We start from the raw sequence: 20,318 nt of genomic DNA on the forward strand, positions 1-20,318 counted from the left end.
CTGTTTTGGCAAAAAGTTTAATTACATTATGTCGTCGGATATTCCGACTCCAGTTTTGAGTAAAAAAAGCAAAGATAAGGACCGACATACGAGGTCCGCGACTTCTACCGACACCACGCTAAAGCCTACTACAGGTGCTCCGGTTCTCAGTGAGGAGCCTACGCAGCCCGACTACCGATGACACTTCATTAGCAGTGTCTTCTGTGCCCGAGGTCGCAGGCTCTTCGGCCCACACCCCGACTACAGATACCGAAGCCACTCTTGGCGGGGAAACTCAGAGTTTAGACAAGCCTGCCACCTCTCAAGGTGTCTTCAGGCCTCCTTCTTTTTCCATTAAGGCTTTCACTAAATCTAAAGCAGCCATGCATTCTAAAAGACAAGCTCCACAGGGCCCCTCTCAAGGCCCCATGCCTAAAAAGCAGATGCTCAAAATGGCTGAGGATTTGATTACTCTTATCAGGGGTTCTCAACCCCCCTCGGACAAAAGGCCCAGAGTTGAGGAAGAATACCCTTCCTCGGATCAGGCCTCCATTACTTCAGAACATTCTGAAGACCAGGAACATTCATACTCCCATTTTGAAGATTCGGATGCAGAGGAGTCCATTCCCTCTGTCTCCCCCCTGAGGACTACTCTTTTGGGGAAACCTTGCATACCTTGAGGGAACACTTTCACTGGGAAGGCCAAGATTACTCAGACTCCAAGAAAAGGCTCAGGGATTTCCTCTTGCTCCCTCAGCAAAGGCCTCTGGCTATCCCTCCTGTCTTAGACCTACTAGATGATGTGTATTCAGAGGCCAGCCTTAACCCAGATTCTTTACCTCCAGCTCCAGTCAAGCCCGACAGGTATTACCAGGTTCCTGATTCATACCAGTTCCTGTACAAAAGCCATGCGGCTGACCCAGAAACTATTTCACAGGGTCCCAAGGGAATTAAGGCCTCCACTGCCAAAAATCTGTTACCAGAGAGAGATTCCAGAGCTTTAGAAAGGTGGGGGAAAAAGGTATACACCTCGGCCACCTAAACCATGAGGGCATTAAACTGTCAGTTCCATATGTTAAAGTATCAACAGTTTTTGTTATTTCAGTTGAAAAGCAAAATGTCACAACCTGAACAACCAGACTTGAAGGAGTTGCAGGATTTATTGCATAGTGCAGAGCAAGTGGGTAAACATATCTTGCAATGTGGTTTTGATGCTTTAGAGGCCTCATGTAGAGCTGCTGTTACAGGATCAGTCATACGTAGACATGCTTGGCTCAAAGAGCAAACCTTACCAGATCATGTCAAAGCTAAATTACTAGATGCACCTCTTCAAAAATATGTATTGTTTGGTGTTAAAGCTGAGGAGGTATTAAAGAAAATGGAGGAAAAGGCAAAATCAATGCAAACAGTGAAAGATTTCCTACAGGTACAACCTCCACGTTTCAGTAGAAATTGGCCTTCATAAAATTGGTCCTTTCCAGCCACGGTCAGACCTCAAAGAGGTAGATACAGGCGCCCGAGGGGTAGAGGGCAATCTCAAGGATCATTTAGAGGCAGACAATGGCAAGCACCTACACCAGGAGGTGGTGAGGATAGCTCACAGCCATTCAGAAAGCAGAACCAATGACTTTCCCCTTGCATGCCAAGCAAGGCTCAAATGGCAGCACCTTTAGGCGGAAAACTGGCATTATTTTCGAAAAATTGGTATATTGTCACAAAAGACAAATGGATCCTGGACATTATAGACAGAGGCTACAGATTCCACTTTCACACCCTTCCAAAAATGAGAGGCATGCCAAACCTGCCACACAATCAAAGGGCAGAGGCACAAAAAGAAATTTCAGATCTCATGGACATGAAAGCTATTCAAGAGGTACCTGCACAAGAACAGGGTCAAGGTTTTTATTCCAGACTATTCCTGGTACCAAGGAAGGGCAAAGATTGGAGACCTATTTTGGACCTATCCATCCTAAACACATATTTACTCGTACCAAAATTCAAGATGCTCACATTATAGCAGCTTCTTCCCATGCTGGGCAAGGAGTCTTGGCTGGTAACATTGGACCTCAAGGAGGCATACCTGCATGTCCCAATCAGACAAGATTGCAGAAGATACCTCAGATTTCTTGCAGGTTCAACCCATTATCAATTCTCTGCATTGCCCTTTGGCTTATCTACTGCACCCAGAGTGTTCACGAAATGCCTGGCATCAGTAATTGCCTTCTGCAGACTTCAAGGGATACAAATATACCCATATTTGGACGACTTCCTGATCCAAGAAGACAGCAAACACATACTTCTGAAACACCTGGCATTTGTAATACTGTTGTTGAATTCTCTGGGAAACACAGTCAACAAAAAGAAATCAAGACTAATACCCACTCAAACAATAATTTTCCTGGGTGCCAACTTGAATACAAACACCCAGATGGCCTACCTCACGCCAGAGAAACAAGGGCAACTAACTCAATACTTCAGAAAACTGGCAACCTTCACCAGGCTGACTGCAAGGAAAATCCTGCAGGCTCTGGGATTCATGGCATCTTGCATCCTGCTAATCCCATGTGCAAAGCTGCATATGAGGAAACTTCAGTGGTACCTAAAAAACTTATGGTCTCAACACAACCACAGTTTGGAAACAGTTATACCACTGATTCCATGTCTTCAAAAGGAATTTCTGTGGTGGGCTCAAGCATGCCAAAGAAACATAGGTCTCCCATTCTGCAAGCCTCAAGCAAATCAAGTCATCACAACAGACGCCTCGGACTATGCCTGGGGGGTGCACATGACAGATTGGTGCATTCAGGGCAAATGGTCCCAAAAAGAAAAGCACCTACACATCAATCAAAAGGAAATGCTAGCAGTAATAAATGCTATTATGGCTTTCAAAGACCTACTGCATCCAGACCAGCTATTGATAAGGACAGACAACACCACAGTGATGTGGTACATAAACAAACAGGGAGGAACCCATTCATATCCCCTATGCAGGCTAGCCTTGTCTCTTTGGAACATGGCTCTGGAATTACAAATCCAACTTCAAGCACAGTTCCTGCCAGGCAAGGAAAACACGCTGGCAGACAACCTAAGCAGAAATATGACAGATCCACACGAATGGAAGTTGCATCCTCAAGTTTTTTCAAAGATAATTCAAGCACGGGGAAGGCCAGACATAGATCTCTTTGCCACCCACAGAAATTACCAATTGACAAAATTCTGCTCAAGGACCTTCCATCCACAGGCCTGGAAAGTGGACGCACTCTTTTTCAGTTGGACAACAATGACAGTTTATGCCTTTTCACCTCTTCCTCTGCTGCCCAAAGTTTTATTAAAAGCCAGAGCAGACAGACAAAAGATGATTCTCATTGCTCCAGACTGGCCAAGACAACACTGGTGCCCACTCCTGAGGAGCCTGACGCATTCCCCACCATGGATACTGCCTCTAATGCCTCTTCTACTGACTCAGCACAACTTCAAAACTCTTCACAGTCAGCTGAAGACACTCAATCTAGCCACATGGAGGATTCCTTAAATTCACAACAGACCCTACTCTCCAAGGAGGTGCAGGATGTCATTTTGGAGGCCAGAAGGCCTTCTACTAGAAAAGCCTACTCCGCAAATGGAAACGGTTTTGTGCCTGGAATCAGAAAAAGGGTCAGAATCCTGGAATACTGAATTTACCTCAAATATTACAGTACCTAGCTGAGATGCTAAGCAGTGGACTTTTCTCCTCCATCAAAATCCATGCCTCAGCCATTTCTGCAGAATACAACACTGATCCTCCTTTATTCTCACACCCTCTCTTAAGACAGTTCCTCAGAGGGGCTAAGAATATAAAACCCCCAAGGAAGCAACCAGTACCTGCTTGGGACCTCAATTTCATTCTAGAAAAACTGACCCTGCCTCCTTTTGAGCCAGCTGCTTCAGCAGAACTGCAATATTTGTCATGGAAAACAGCCTTCCTTCTGGCTATCACCTCAGCACGCAGGGTTTCGGAACTACAAGCCCTCATGGCTGTGCAACCTTTCATAATTTTCCATCAGGACAGAGTTTCTTTACGAACCAACCCTTCCTTTATGCCAAAGGTAGTATCCAGGGTAGCCTTGAATCAGGCTATTCACTTACCTACCTTTTACCCTAATCCACAAAACAAAGGGGAGAGACTACTACATTCCTTGGACATTCACAGACAATCTCAAAATGGATAGCCCACTGCATACGCTTTTGTTACTCTTTTCATGGTAAAACTGTGCCTACAGGCATCATATCTCACTCCACAAGGGCCACAGCTACCTCTGCAGCTTTCCTCAGGGGGGTTCCTACCAAAGATATTTTGGAAGCATCCACTTGGAGTTCTGTACATACTTTCTCCAAGCACTATCACCTACCATTATACTGCAAATCTAGAGCAGGCTTCGCCACTGCAGTCTTGCAGGGCATCCTGGCTCCTCCTAGTTCCACTTAGTGCCTACCACCCCTTTTTTAGCTTTGGGATTCTACCCATCTGTTATGACTGCAGCTGTATGCACGATGAACATAGTACAGTTTTGTACCTACCATAAATGTAGATGTTCGAGTGCTAATACAGCTGCAGTCCAGGTTTCCCTCCCTCCTTCCCCTCTTGGGACAGGCCTAATAGCTAACACCTCCTCATACAACCTGATTGGGGTATTCTTTTATGGTGTATTTGCTTGCAACTACTGTTTTGTGATTATATTGCATTGCATTATTACATAAATTAATGTTTTGCCTTCCTTCTGGGGGAACCTGACATCTGGGGCAAGAAAAACTGAAGAAAATGGCATCGGCTGGTTCTTTTATACCCCTGTCGCACTGACGTCAGGGAAGAAGCGACAACATCTGACGCCGGACCTAGACTTTGGAATTCGGCCGACCGAGGACCCGCCTGACGGCAGGAAAACCCATCTGTTATGACTGCAGCTGTATTAGCACTCGAACATCTACATTTATGGTAGGTACAAAACTGTACTTTTTATTACTACTAGGATCTACCTTAAGTTGTTGACTGCACACATAGTTGACAAGCAGAACATTGACTGCAAAACGTCAGGATTGCAAAACATTGAAACGTGGCATTAACTGGTTATCTGAGATCATGGTACAGTGGGGAGAGGGGTGTTGTCCTTTCCCAGCTGTAGTGCAATTTCACAGTTAGTATATATAATTAGCAAGGGGTGTGTGGGAGTAGTCCCTCTGCAAAAAATAGGTTTTAGATTTTTTTTTTCTTTTCAATATTGTGTACTTTCATTGTTAAGGTTTTTTATTTAGTGTGTGGATGATGTTTGTAGTTGATAATGTAATGTAAAAAAAATAGTAATATGAAATGTTTCAAATGGAAATGGAGAGGCTTGGAGACCAGGAATTTTCAAATGCATTAAATGGTTTAAAAGGGTCTTCCTCTCAGCTGAATTATCTATTTGCTTGCCCAAGTAACTCATGGAAATATTTTGCTTTAATATCATACGTGACACAGCCATCCCACTTTTCCTATGTGTCACTTGTTCCTGTAGAAATTGTAATGTTTATGATTCCACCAAAGACTACAAAAAGTAGATTGTTTAATTCATATATATTCTAAGTGAGGATTGCTTGTCTGGTTGTGCACATGATGGCAGCACATTGTGGTGGATGTGGCATTAATGATTTGTCAAGACATATACAGTTAGGAGGGATGTCTAGAAATGCCTCTGAGTTGTCCCCAGTATTTCTTGCACTTGGAGATGATGTGGTGTTCAGTTTCCTACATTATATGTGTGTAGGGTGGAGACAGTGCATCCTGTATCAGCTTGTCATTTCAATGGTTTTCCTGGAACTCATAGCAGAGTACCAGCAGCTGATGCTTCAGTAACAGAAATGGTGTCCTTAGCCTGTCTCCATGGTGCAGTAGGATACCAGAGTACCAGGAGGTGATGCACCAGTAACAAAAATGAAGTGTCCCTAGCTGTCTCCATGGGGCAGTGGGATATCACAGTGCCAGGAGGTGGTACACCAGTAAGAGAAATTAAGTGCTCATATCCTGTCTGTGTGGTGCAGTGGGATGGAGCTTTAACTGTGTAACAGGTGACTGGGATTCAGTTAACAGTATCTGCACTGCTGAAACCAGATAGGGAGGGAGAAGAGTGAAGGTGTGCCATCTGCTAGCTTGTTCCAGAGGGGTGACTTTACACACATCCAAAAGGCACACTGGGCACTGCAGTCTTCCCTGGAGGAGACTGGAGAGACTATTGCTTATGCTGTAGGGGAAGGAACAGGGCTACTTGAAGGCAACACCCTTTATAGAAGTTAGGGGAAGCCCCTCGGACATCTTATTGCATGCCTTGGCACTTTGCCTATGCTTGTAACAGAGATTGAGGGGAACAAAAATAATTTTTGAACTAGTACTAATGACTTCCTGAATAATTAACCCTTCTCACCAGAAAGACCTGGGTTTGTTAGTGCTTAATGTCTTTGGCAACTTTTTGCTCCCACTGCCTACTGTCTGTGTTACAATGGCTTGTACCTTGCCTCATAGCTGCTTTTTTTTTTTTTTTTTTTTTTTGTCAAAGTAATATTGTTTGGGTACAAACTGAAGTATACAGCAAGCAATGGGCTTCTAGTGTAGCCAGCTGAAAGTCTGTCAGTGTTCATTAGTAGTTATGCTGCCTCCATTCCAGTGCACTGCAGTTGGAGAGGAGCAGGTTTTAGAAGGTAGCCTTCATGATGTTCATCGTGTTACCCTGCTGCAGTCATCACACTTGGGTTATCCTGTCGTCAGGCGGTCCCGCAGTCGGCCGGAATTCCAAAGTCTTGGTCCGGCGTCGGTTGCTGTTGCTTCTTCCCTGACGTCAGTGCGCCAGGGGTATATATAATGCATCCGACGCCATTTTCTTCAGTCTTTCTTGCCGCACGGTGCCCGAAGCAGAAGCAGCTCGCAAGTGCCGGTCGGCAGACTCCTGAAATTTTCGAACTCGAATTTCAGATCTAAGTCTTCAATAAAGCTAAGTACCCCGTTGGGGAAACTTTTTTTGCCTCAGACCGATGTCAGAAAAAGTTAACAATTGTATTTCTTGTGGGAAGCAAATACCTCATAAGGATTTTCATTCTTATTGCATTCCTTGCCTAGGCCCAGACCACGACGTCACTAGTTGTCGTTTTTGTGCTAGGTTTAATAAGTGTACTGTAAAAAGACGCTTTGATTTCGCACGACACTACTTCGGTAGAAAATTTAACTACACTATGCCGTCGGAGCAACCGACTACCGGCGTGCACAAAAAACGCAAGGATAAGGACAGGCAGCCTAGGCCCAAGCCAGACTCCGAGGCCTCGGCTGGTCCGGTCTCTGGTTTTCAGTGAGGCTCCGACACAGCCCCTGACTACCGCAGATCTGGAACCAGAGACCGCTTTGGAACTTTTGGCGGAAAGTACCAGGCCGACGCAGCCATTTTGTTCAGCCCCTACCGACGACACTGCTGAAAAAGATGTCGGTGCTGCAGAAACACCTTCGGTTTCTGAAGGCGTCTTCATACCGACGCTCACCATTAAAACGTATTCTAAGACGAAGACTCCTATTAAACCTAAAAGGACTGCACTTCAGTCCCCTGTTCACGGCCCCATGCCTAAGAAACAGATGCTCAAAATGGCTGAAGATTTGATTTCTTTAATCAGGGGTTCCCAACCCCCTCCTGACAAAAGGCCTAGACAAGAGGAAGATTATGCATCCTCTGAACAAGTGTCCATTTCTTCAGGCTCCTCTGAGGACCAAGATTACTCCTCCTCCCCTTATGAAGATTCTGATGCTGAGGATTCCATTCCCTCAGCTTCTCCTCCTGAAGACTACTCCTTTGGGGAAACCTTACACACTATGAGGGAACATTTTCACTGGGAAGGTCAGGACTACTCTGACTCTAAGAAAAGGCTCAGAGAGTTTCCTTTACTCCCCCAGCACAGACCACTTGCCATCCCACCAGTTTTAGACATTGTGGATGATGTTTACTTAGAATCTAGTTTGAACCCAAACTCTCTACCTCCTGCTCCAGCCAAACCTGACAGATACTATAGAGTGCCTGATTCCCACAAATTTCTTTATAAAAGCCCCATTGCTGATCCAGAGACTATCTCCCAGGGTCCTAAAGGGGCTAAGGCTTCTATGGCAAAAAAATCCTGTACCCTCTGAAAGGGACTCCAGAGCACTAGACAGGTGGGGGAAAAAGGTTTACACCTCAGCCACTCTAGCTATGAGGGCACTAAATTGCCAATTTCACATGCTAAAGTATCAGCAATTTCTTATCTCTCAGTTAAAACTAAGAATGAGGACACTCCCTCAACAGTCTGAATTGAAAGAAATGCAGGATCTGTTGCATGCAACTGAACAGGTGGGCAAACATACTTTACAATGTGGGTTTGATTCTTTGGAGGCTTCCTGCAGAGCAGCTGCCACTGGGTCTGTTATACGTAGGCATGCTTGGTTAAAGGAACAAACTCTGCCTGATCATGTTAAAGCAAAGCTTCTAGATGCTCCCTTACAGTAGGATGTTCTTTTTGGAGTTAAAGCAGAAGTCTTAAAGAAAATGGAGAATAAGGCAAAATCTATGCAGACAGTCAAAGATTTCCGACAGGTACAGCCCCCTCGCTTCAGCAGAAATTGGCCAACAAAAAATTGGCCCTTTCCAGCTACTGACAGACCACAGAGGGGTAAATACAGACGTCCAAGAGGCAGAGGACAACCACAAGCCCAGTACAAACCACGCCAATGGGGCACTGCAACACAGAAGGGGGGAGGAGAAGACAGGTCCCAAACTACCAGAAGGCAAACTCAATGACTTGCACCTCATCTGGCCAAGCAACACTCTCTTGGCAGCCCCCTTGGGAGGAAAACTTGCACTTTTTTCGGACAACTGGCACATTGTCACAAAGGACAATTGGGTCCTAGACATAATTTCACGAGGATACAGATTCCATTTTCACACCTTGCCAATGAAAAGAGGAATGCCAAACCTGCCACAAAATCAATGGGCAGAGGCACAAAAACAAATTACAGCTCTCATGGACATGAGAGCCATTCAACTGGTACCTACATGAGAGCAAGGCCAAGGATTTTACTCAAGACTCTTTCTAGTGCCCAGAAAGGACAATGCCTGGAGACCAATTCTGGACCTTTCAATTCTAAACACCTTCTTACAAGTACCCAAATTCAAGATGCTAACACTACAGCAGCTTCTTCCCATGTTGGGCAAGGAAGCATGGCTAGTAACGTTGGACCTCAAGGAGGCATACCTGCATGTCCCTATCAGACAAAGTTGCAGAAGATACCTCCATTTCATTGCAGGTTCAACCCATTACCAATTTTCTGCACTGCCCTTTGGCTTATCTACTGCGCTCAGAGTCTTCACAAAATGCCTGGCACCAGTAATTGCATACTGCAGACAAAGAGGAATTCAAATATACCCATACCTGGACGACTGCCTCATCCAAACAGAAAGCAAGGACATTCTCTTACAACATCTGGCTTTTGTAAAACATCTTCTAAGTTGCCTGGGGTACACAGCAAATGAAAAGAAGTCAAAACTAGTACCCTAACAAAATATGACACTCCTGGGTGCCAGCTTGAATACAATGGCCCAGAAGGCTTATCTGACGCCAGACAAACAACTACAGCTGACTCAATATTTCAAAACAATGGCAACAAAGACCCAACTAATTGCAAGAAAAATTCTGCAGACCTTGGGCTTCATGGCATCTTGCATACTACTAATACCATTTGCAAAGCTGCATATGAGGAAATTACAGTGGTACCTAAATAGCGTATGGTCTCAACACAGCCACAGCTTGGACACAATGATATCTCTCATTCCCTGCCTACAACAGGAGTTTCTATGGTGGTCACAGGCATGTCACCTCAACAAGGGTCAGCCTTTCACCTTGCCCCCAGCCAGGCAAACTATGACAACAGATGCATCAGACTACGCCTGGGGGGCACACATGGCAGGACAGTGCATTCAAGGCGTATGGACTGCAGATCAAAGAAATCTGCACATCAATCAAAAAGAGATGCTAGCTGTACAGAATGCTCTGACAGCCTTCAAGAGTCTATTACATCCAGGACAACTTGTGGTACATAAACAAACAAGGGGGTACACACTCCTACCCTCTATGCAGGCATGCAATGACCTTGTGGAACACAGCTCTGGCTTACCAAGTTCAGTCACAAGCTCAATTTCTGCCAGGAAAGAAGAACACATTGGCAGACGACCTCAGCAGAAACATCATGGATCCCCACGAGTGGAAACTGGATCCATAAGTATTTGCAATGATAACTCAAAAATGGGGCCTTCCAGACATAGACCTGTTTGCCAGTCCTCAAAACTATCAACTAACAAAATTTTGTACAAGGACACTTCACCATCAAGCTTGGAAAGTGGACGCTCTCTCATTCAGTTGGAAAAACCTGACAGTATATGCCTTCCTAAAACCACAATAAAGGAAGGTGCAAACCAATACTTATAAACAGAAAGTGCACCAAGACCTCAGCAAAAATGCAGTTTATTGGGCTAAAATCCAAAGTGTAATCCACAACCAATACACAAAATAGTAGCACTGCTACTATTTTGTGTATTGGTTGTGGATTACACTTTGGATTTTAGCCCAATAAACTGCACTTTCGCTGAGGTCTTGGTGCACTTTTTGTTTATCAGTATATGCCTTCCCTCCATTGCCTCTGCTCACAAAGGTGCTTCTGAAAGTCAGAAAGGAGAGACCATGACTGATACTCATAGCCCCAGACTGGCCACGCCAGCACTGGTACCCACTATTGAGGAATATGGCCCAGGGTCCACCTTGGATTTTACCACAAATTACCCATTTGCTCACACAGCAAAACAATCAGATTCTTCACAGCCAGCTCAAAACCTTAAATCTGGCTGCATGGCAAATCACCTAAGCATCCAACCAGCTCCTCTTTCTCAAGTAGTTATGGATGTTATTCTGGAAGCCAGGAGACCAAGCACCAGGAAGGCTTATTTGGACAAATGGAAAAGGTTTTGTGCCTGGAACCAAGCTAAAGGCCAAAACATAATTCAGCCTCACATGCCTGACATTCTACAGTATTTAACTGAGATGTTGCACAAAGGACTTTCTTTTTCTTCCATTAAAATCCATGCTTCAGCTATCTCAGCCCACTACAACACGGATCCACCCTTGTTTTCGCATCCACTTCTATGGCAGTTCCTCAGAGGGGCAAAAAACATTAGGCCCCCCAGGCGAGCACCTACACCAACATGGGACCTCAATTTTGTTCTGGAAAAACTTACGCTACCTCCCTTTGAACCAGCTTTCTCTGCAGAACTACAGTTTTATCATGGAAGACTGCCCTGCTGCTAGCAATAACTTCAGCTAGAAGAGTATCAGAGCTGCAGGCACTAATGGCAGTGGAGCCTTTCCTCATTTTCCATCAAGACAGAGTCTCTCTACGAACTAATCCTTCCTTCATGCCTAAGGTGGTTTCCAGTGTGGCTTTAAGTCAAACCATCCACTTACCCACCTTCTTCCCAAATCCACAGAACAAAGGAGAGAGACTCCTGCATTCCTTGGACATTCACAGGCAACTTCGTTACTACTTGGATAAAACTAAGGCTTTCAGAAAATCTGACCAGCTCTTTGTATCCTATGCTACAGCTTCACAAGGGAAGGCTATATCAAAACAAACCATTTCCAAATGGATAGGACATTGTATTCGTTTCTGCTATACCCATCATTGAAAAACCAGTCCCTGCTACCATTAGGCCCCACTCTACCAGGGCAACAGCTACATCTACAGCCTTCCTCAGGGGGGTTCCAACCAAGGAGATTTTGGAAGCTGCAACTTGGAGTTCAGTGCACACCTTTACCAAACACTATCACTTACCACTTTACTCTAAGACTAGGGCGGGCTTCGCCACTGCAGTTCTGCAGGGCCTTCTAGCCTCCACTAACCCTCTATGACTCCTCCACCCATCCTTAGCTTTGGGATTCTACCCAGGTGTGATGACTGCAGCAGGGTAACACGATGAACATAGTACAGTTTTGTACCTACCATAAATGTAGATGTTTGAGTGTACACCCTGCTGCAGTCCAGGTTACCCTCCCTCCATCCCCTCTGATCTAACTGGCTAAATCTCTACAATACCTTCCTGATGTATTTGCTTGTAGCTGGAGGGATTTTGTGTTTGTGCAAAATTAACTCAAATTGGTACTAATTACTGACCACCTTTTTGGGGGCACCTTACATCTGGGGCAAGAAAAACTGAAGAAAATGGCGTCGGATGCATTATATATACCCCTGGCGCACTGACGTCAGGGAAGAAGCGACAGCAACCGACGCCGGACCAAGACTTTGGAATTCCGGCAGACTGCGGGACCGCCTGACGACAGGATAACCCAAGTGTGATGACTGCAGCAGGGTGTACACTCGAACATCTACATTTATGGTAGGTACAAAACTGTACTTTATTGTACATGAGAAAGTGCAGTAGGTTATCCAGCAGGTGGCAGTAGTGCTGCTTGCAACACTTCTGATAGCATGCAGTTGTCACAGTGTTTTGGGTGCAGTGCCACATGGGTCTAATCTGTCATCCACATAGTTTGCGGATCATGCAAGTTAGCTGGCTTTTTCACTAAATGTGATGCCACAAAATTGTGATAGGTCTGTTTTTGTGTGATTATTCTAGAATTATGCAAGTCATGATGTGAAGGCTTTTACTGTCAGCCTGGTCTAGTGATGAGACCCTTCCAGCTTCAGCTGGGGATATTCTCCTGTATGGTGTCTCCCCAGATTGTACTGCCTTTGCTGTTTGGAAATACTGTGCATTGTGCCTTGTAGCGCTTGACATGATTACTTAGTGCTTGTGTGTATTACACCCTGCATACTTCTCAGAAGCCACACTACAAAGCAGTGGCGGGATCCCTACTGTTGTAATACGTGCAGCACTTAACTTCATATACAGTTGTCCATCACAGACTGTAACACTAGCTGATTATGTGCAGTGCAAGAAACAATATGCCACGTGGTTCCAGTGTGTTTTTCCATGGCATCACTGTCTCCTGTACATATATCTAAAGTGGCTCATATCATCATAAAAAATTGATTGATAATTAAGCATCTCAATGAACTGGTTATATAGACCAATTTTACCTGTGCCTCTTGCATGCTAGCCATACCATTGTTGGTCTTCTGATGGACACTGTTGTCTGCCTCTTCCTGTGCTGCTCATGAGCTTCCTGTCATCCTCAGTACTGTGTTTTGTGCCTTCCATCCTTTGCTGCTCTCCCAGATGCTGTCTCTCCCCTCCATTCCTTAGTAATCAGTCTTCTGTTAAGGCATTTAATGTGCCTTTTAAGTCTTGGTGCTACTTCTGCTGTTGTGTTGCTAGAATTCTATGTTACTGTGTTCACTGTTTTTGTGCACTTGCTCAAAACTCATTCACTCCAGTGGTGCTCAGGAAGTTTGCACTGTAACTTCCAATGGGCAGAGCCTAAGCCTTTTGACAGAATCATATTATGTCCTCACATTTCAAAAAAGTGTTAATATCTCTGGAACCATAGGAGGTATGAAAGAAGTATAAATGGCAAATACTTCAGCCCAAAGAATTTTATAGTGGTAGCATTCTTTAGGTTCTAGGTCTTAAACTGAATTTTATAAGTGACAGTAAACACAGTAACTATTACATTTGTAATATTTTGTAAACAACTTACAATATCTCAGGAACCACTCACATTACACACATACTGTCAGCAGCATTTTATTCATCTAGCGCTTTCATATAAGGCTAAGGAGTTTGGTCTCTGTTACTTGGTTGTTGAAATATTTAGAAAAATGTGAAAATTATATCAATATAAATTAATATCATATAAACAGTTAAATATCTCTTTAGGTGCACTCAACAGGGGTCGAATATTATTGCAGTTGAATTTGCCAATGTGTAAGCTTTAAGACGATATCTTTTAAAACTTGTACATAATATGGTTTTGGAATTATTGATGCAAATATGAACAAACAATATTTGATGCCTTGCAGCATCATAGGAGTTAACTGCAGATGCACCTGGAGTCGTTGCTCGGATGTATGCTTTATGTAGGAAAGACCAATAGAAAGTTTAAGGAACATATACTTCGCCACCTGTTAGATATCAAGAATGAAATGTTAACCCTATATGTACATGTGTCTGAAAATCCAGGGCATTCATTTAGCTTTATGGTTATCTCGAATGCGACTACTAACCTCCATGGAGGAGACATTGTCAACAAAACGGAAAAGGAAGAAAGCAAATGGATCATGAACCTCAGAGCTAATTTATTTCCAGGACTCAACAGAGAAGTTAATTTAAAGCTATTTTGAAAGAGAGAAGCCTAATTAAGAAATGAAATGGAGGATTAAGGAAGGCGTGCATCTGATTGGTTGAGCAATTAAGGATCAATTATGGATCTTTATTTAACAGCAGTAAGTCAGGTCTACACACTAGGATCTGAAGAAGGTTTTTTTAACTGAAAGCGCTTATCCTGTTTGACCTGCAACTTGAACAGCACAATTTGTGCTTTTTATTTCTTCATTTTATTAAAGCCTACATTTTAACAGAATGTTTCAGTGAACTTTTCGTTGTGGTGGAAGCCTTTTTTTCATTTTACTATTTTTGCCTATTAAGGCTTCCTCTGGAGGTGGTTTTTGGTTTGGTTGTTTGTGCTTGTTTTTTTTTTACCTTAACACCTCACACAGTCGTTATTTGTTACTGCTTTGGTGTCAACACTATTTTGTGATGGAAAATGGTCGGAAAACTAATACTATGTTTAATGCAAGTATGCACAATCCTTTATTTGATGTCAATGTAAAGACTGGCATGAATCAGGAACTCATTACAGTCTAATGAATTTGATAACATCTTTAGAAAAGTTGAGAATGTAGCCTATAAGCTCAAGAGGCTGCAATGGCAGCGATTTCACATGGAGGCGTGTCTACATCATAATGTGATACCGAGGGGATTGAGAATTAGGTGTATGCCCAGCTATAGGAACACCTACCCCGATCTCCTGGCCAAATGGCAGGAGATTAACATAGAGACAAGCTTCCGATACATGCAGCTGCTAATAGACTACTTTAAGCCACATGAAGATGAGGTTTCTGCCCTTATTGAATGTAAGCAAAAGCAAATGGAAACTATGCGACTACCCGTTAGCTGCTTGTATAAGCTAGAAACCTTGCAAGATAAATTGGAAACCTATGAGAACAAATTGAAAAATATAAAAATTAAACTGAAGAGAGATTATTTTGATTTTACTAACAGTCACCTGTTTGAGTGGCCGAGGGATAAGCGAGCACCTGATAGAAAAGAACGCTCTGACAACATGGGAAATGTACCTGTGACACACAGGACTGTTTCTAGTGTGAATATACACGCAAAGTACATAGTGATATACACACTAATGGGCAACATCCTGAATTAGCCTCTTGCAATACTCCTAACAATAGGACTAATGGTAGTATAGTTAACAATGACTCTGGTATGCTCGAGGTCATTACATCGCTAACGGAAAATGATAATGCAGTGAATGTAGACACTGCCTCAGCAGGAAGCATTCAGCCTTCAAGTGAAATAGTTCCGAGCGTGATACCAAAGAAGGGATCCATCCATGCACTTTCGTTACAGCAACTCCCTTTTTTTATTAACACAGAAAAATGTCGGGAGATCCAGGTCAGAAAGCTGAGAGAGGAAAAAGAGAAAGGTAACTTAGGAACCTCAGTGAGCTCAGATGAATCAATTTTGTTAGTAATTAATATATCTGATTATGGGATGACAGCTACCCAAAAGAGTGTTCTGCAAAGAGGCTTGAGCTTTATACCCTCAATACGTTCTGACCTGAGTGAGTTAGTGACAGACTGAAGGTGCTTTGGCAGGAACGTTACATTGAAGTGTCTTTTTGACAATGAAAATACTGGTACAAACTATACATCGTCTTTGTTGAAAAAAACAAGTTTCTTTGTCCCCGGTAATCATCCCACTGTGGAGATGTTCTTACGGTTAAGTGAGAATGAGGTGTTTCAATGGAGGTCAAGTGGAAAAAGTAAGCACCATTACAATTTAACACAGGATGAGTTTCAGGCGTTAAAAGAATTGCAAACAATGAAAGAAATTATTTTCAGGCCAGCTGACAAAGGAGGAGCTTTAATAGTGATGGATTCAATACAGTATGCCCAGAAAATGCAGGCTATGTTAAGCCATAGTGATACATACCACAAAATCGAGAAATATCAAGTAGACAGATCGATTTCCTCAGTAAAGAATGTCTTGTATGACAAATTAATGGACTAGAGCATTTGATAAAAATCTGTATGGCTTTCTTGAAATGGTATATCCAACTATACCTATTATCAAAGGGTTGCCTAAGATTCATAAGAACAGTGTTGACCCCCCTTTGAGATCGATAGTTTCAGGGAGAGGATGGGTCACTGAGCCCCTTTCAATCTATGTAGAAATTGAACTCAAGAAGTTGTTGCCTTTCGCACATACTGTATTGAGGGACACTGGTCGGTTGTTGGAGAGACTGTATGAAAGAATAGAGGAAGAAAGCTCTATAGATAACCTCATTTTGGTGATGATGGACATCAACAATTTATTCACTTGCATACTCAACGATCTAGGAGTAGAAGCAGTAAGGGACTTTGCCTCTCATTTTGAAGTAAACATGGATGTGAATCTAGTCTGCAGCTTCCTGGAATTGGTCCTGGAGAGCAGAAATGGTGGGCAGCCATGGGCACCCCCTGTGCAAACAGCTATGCCAATATAGTCCTAGCTGAATGGGAAAGGCAATGGGAAATGGATACGAAAAATGAATGGAAGGAATGCATCATCTTTTACAAAAGGTTTGTGGATGATGTTATATTCCTATGGAAGGGCAGTAAGCAACGCCTAAATGATTTCGTCAACTATTTAACAAGTACAACTAGCTTTTTAAGATTCGAAGTGAAAACGTCAGCAAGTGAGATTGAGTTCTTAGACGTGAGAATTTCAATGAATAATAGCAAAGGAATTGGCACCACTATATTCAGGAAACCAAATTGGAGGAACCATATGCTATACTACAATAGCATGCACCCGAGACATGTCTTTCAGAATATTGTTGAAAATCAAGTGACCAGGATATCCAAGCTCTGTACTGATGACGATGATTTTCTGCAGGAACAAGATAAACTTTTACAGAATTTTACCTCAAGAGGCTACAATAAAAAAACAATTAGATATGAGTAAAGGCAAAGCAATGTCCATTCGATACAACAAAGAGCAACCGTACTACTCAAAGCGGATGCAGAGTGATGTGAAGAGAGGTGGGAACGACAACAGTCTCAGGTGCATGATGACCTGCAGCACTGACTCCTTTGATGTCTGTGAAACCATCAAGAAATTTTGGCCAGTCCTAACTGCTGACAATGTCAATAGAATTGTAGGGGAAACACCTAGGTTTGGTTATAAAAACAAGAAGAACTTAAAGGATTTATTGTGCAACTATGATGGAATACCTAACAAGCAGAGTACAGAAGGAAGAAATAGGTTAGGAACTTGGAAATGTGGCTTTTGCAAAGCTTGCAGCCACATTAAATGTTCCAACAGTTTTGTTCACCCGGTAACTAACAAATGCTATAAGTTCTCTGGTTTTGCTAACTACATCACCAAGAATGTTATATACATTGGCACTTGTAATTTGTGCCAAGCCTATTATGTAGGAAAGACCAATAGAAAGTTTAAGGAATGGATACTTTGCCTCCTGTTAGACATCAAGAATGAAATGGTAACCAATGCCCTATATGGACATGTGTCTGAAAATCCAGTGCATTCATTTAGCTTTATGGTTATCTCGAATGTGACTACTAAACTCCGTGGAGGAGACATTGTCAACAAAACGGAAAAGGAAGAAAGCAAATGGATCATGAACCTCAGAGCTATATTTCCAGGGCTCAACAGAGTAGTTCCTATTAAAGTTATTTTGAAAGAGAGAAGCCTAATTAAGAAATGAAATGGAGGCTTAAGGAAGGTGTGCATCTGATTTCTGTATGTGATTGGTTGAGCAATTAAGGATCTTTATTTAACAGCAGTCAGTCAGGTCTACACACTAGGATCTGAAGAAGGTTTTTTTAACTGAAAGCGCTTATCCTGTTTGACCTGCAACTTGAACAGCACTATTTGTGCTTTTTATTTCTTCGTTTTATTAAAGCCTACATTTTAACAGAATTTCTCAGTGAACTTTTCGCTGTGGTGGAAGCCTTTTTTTCATTTTACTATTTTTGCCTATTAAGGCTTCCTCTGGAGGTTGTTTTTGGTTTGGTTGTTTGTGCTGTTTTCATTTAGGTTATTTGTTAAGTGGACTGGTACGTTTTCAGCAGACCTGTGCCATAAGGGCAAATACTTTATATCCATTCATTTGTATAGTACAGCCAGCCAACCAGCATGTTATTTGGGGAAGTGGAAGAAAACTGAAGAGCTAGAGAAAAAAACACAAAGACAGAACAAGCAGATTTCAGCTAGAATGTGACCAGAGGTGAGAAATGAACTCTGTGCCCTGGAGTTGTGAGGCAGACATTTCACCACTAAGTTGTCACACTGTCCACAGTGGTTGGAATTATGTGCCAACATGGATTAACACCCTTAGTTGTCAACTACAGTCACAGAAACCTCCACTATGACAATGGGTCTTCCTTAGACGGCTTTCTTTTTAGTATTACATATAGATCATTGGTCAAAAAGCTACAATTAGAACAAACAAAGTTCAGCAGATTTAGAGATCTTTGATGCAGTGTTATTTAATTACTTTGGTGAACATTAGTGTGTATAATGCATTTTTGTGCATGTGTGTGGTTGCCCAATTACCCTAGGCAGACAGTCCTATTTATAAGCAGTTTCAAACTGACAAAATATTGCCACCTTCTTCACAAAATGGCTCAAGTTAGAAACAAGCATAGAGAAAGAGACAAAGCTTTAGTATTTCTACCTGTTGAGGCACTTTATGCAGCTTCCCTTCTGCACTCAGCATTTTTATATTTAGCTTTATTTTTTTAATCCTATGCTAACTACCACTTCTTCTGGTAAGCTATTTCAGAGCCCTATAAAAATCTCCCTAAAAATGTTTTGTAAGCTTGATTGGCTTTCAAAAAAGGTCACCTTTGACCTTAAGTCTTCCTTTTCAGTTTTATCCTGCAAACTTTTCCTGGTTGTATTGTTTCTCTCATCTGAAATTTGCATTCCCCCCATTGTTCAGGGGTCTGCCTTCCCACTGCCCTCACTGGTTCCTCATATTCCATCGTGCATCCCCAGTTTTATGGCTGTTGTCCATACAAGGTCAGCTAGCCTGATTTCTTCTTTCTTCCCGAATAGCCTCCAGGACTGCATGGAGCACAATTGGAGTTACTTCTTCACTTCAAAGACAAACTGACTATGTAACATCTGGATCCATGTGGAACACCTCATTGCCTTATTGTGCATCACAACGCTTGGCTTAAATTCCTCCCTCACACCACTGCATTGTATATTCACATTTGTTCATTATAGTCACATGTTGAACATTTTTGCACAGGAAACCCACTCCGTGCCATCTTGTAATTAGTTAGCCTTCATATCACGTCCATCAGGTGGACTGTATTTTTTAGTCTTTGTTGTCAACTTAAGAGATGCAGTTTGACAGCAGTTTTTCAGTAGTAGTTGGGGTGGGGGGTGCTAAAATCTAGTTGACTGGTTCAGGCATTTGATTTGTGTCCATCATGAATGACATTGTGTGACATACTACATAACTGGAAAATTATAGAACACTGCCATCTCATGGCTTGATTGTATAACACCATTAATTTTACCAGTGTCAACAGTCTAGCCTGTTAACATTTTTTTTTTTTATAATTATTATTAAATAGTGTTGCTTCCTCCCACAAAGTTAGCTTGCATTCCTGGAGTTATAGGAGTTCTGCCAAAAGTGGAATTGTTTAATGTAAAAGATTTATTACTTTACCTCCCTGACAAACATATACATGCCACTCTGTGTTTAGAACTACCATAGCTTTTTATGCCAATAGCTTCAAATGCATTTCTCCCAGCTTTGCCGCATCTGCTTTGTTTATAATGATTCTGTATAACATTCCCATTTTGCTTTTACAGAATGGAGTCAACAGAAAAATGTGAAGCCATCATCTCACATTTTAATGGCAAATACATCAAGACACCACCAGGACTTCCAGGTAAATCAAATGAAGCCTTAGAAAATGAAGTGTATGGCACCTGTACAGTGAATTTATTCAACCATATTGTAGCATTCATTGAGGGCCTGGCTAACATTAC

At 42.6% G+C, this 20,318-nt stretch overlaps 1 protein-coding gene across 4 annotated transcripts in view; it reads left to right on the forward strand.

Annotated features, from left to right (window-relative positions):
* The window catches only part of RBMS2 (RNA binding motif single stranded interacting protein 2), a 1,165,202-nt gene that overhangs the window by 886,819 nt on the left and 258,065 nt on the right, over nucleotides 1-20,318 (forward strand). For all 4 annotated transcript variants that reach the window (XM_044083632.1, XM_044083630.1, XM_044083631.1 and 1 more), the window contains exon 6: nucleotides 20,139-20,218. In XM_044083632.1, coding sequence (XP_043939567.1) covers nucleotides 20,139-20,218 — 80 coding nt within the window. The remainder of the gene's footprint in view (nucleotides 1-20,138; nucleotides 20,219-20,318) is intronic.

This window comes from Protopterus annectens, chromosome 9.part0 (genome assembly GCF_019279795.1).
Source record: "Protopterus annectens isolate FY-2018-M chromosome 9.part0, PAN1.0, whole genome shotgun sequence".
NCBI classification, from domain to species: Eukaryota; Metazoa; Chordata; order Ceratodontiformes; family Protopteridae; genus Protopterus; species Protopterus annectens.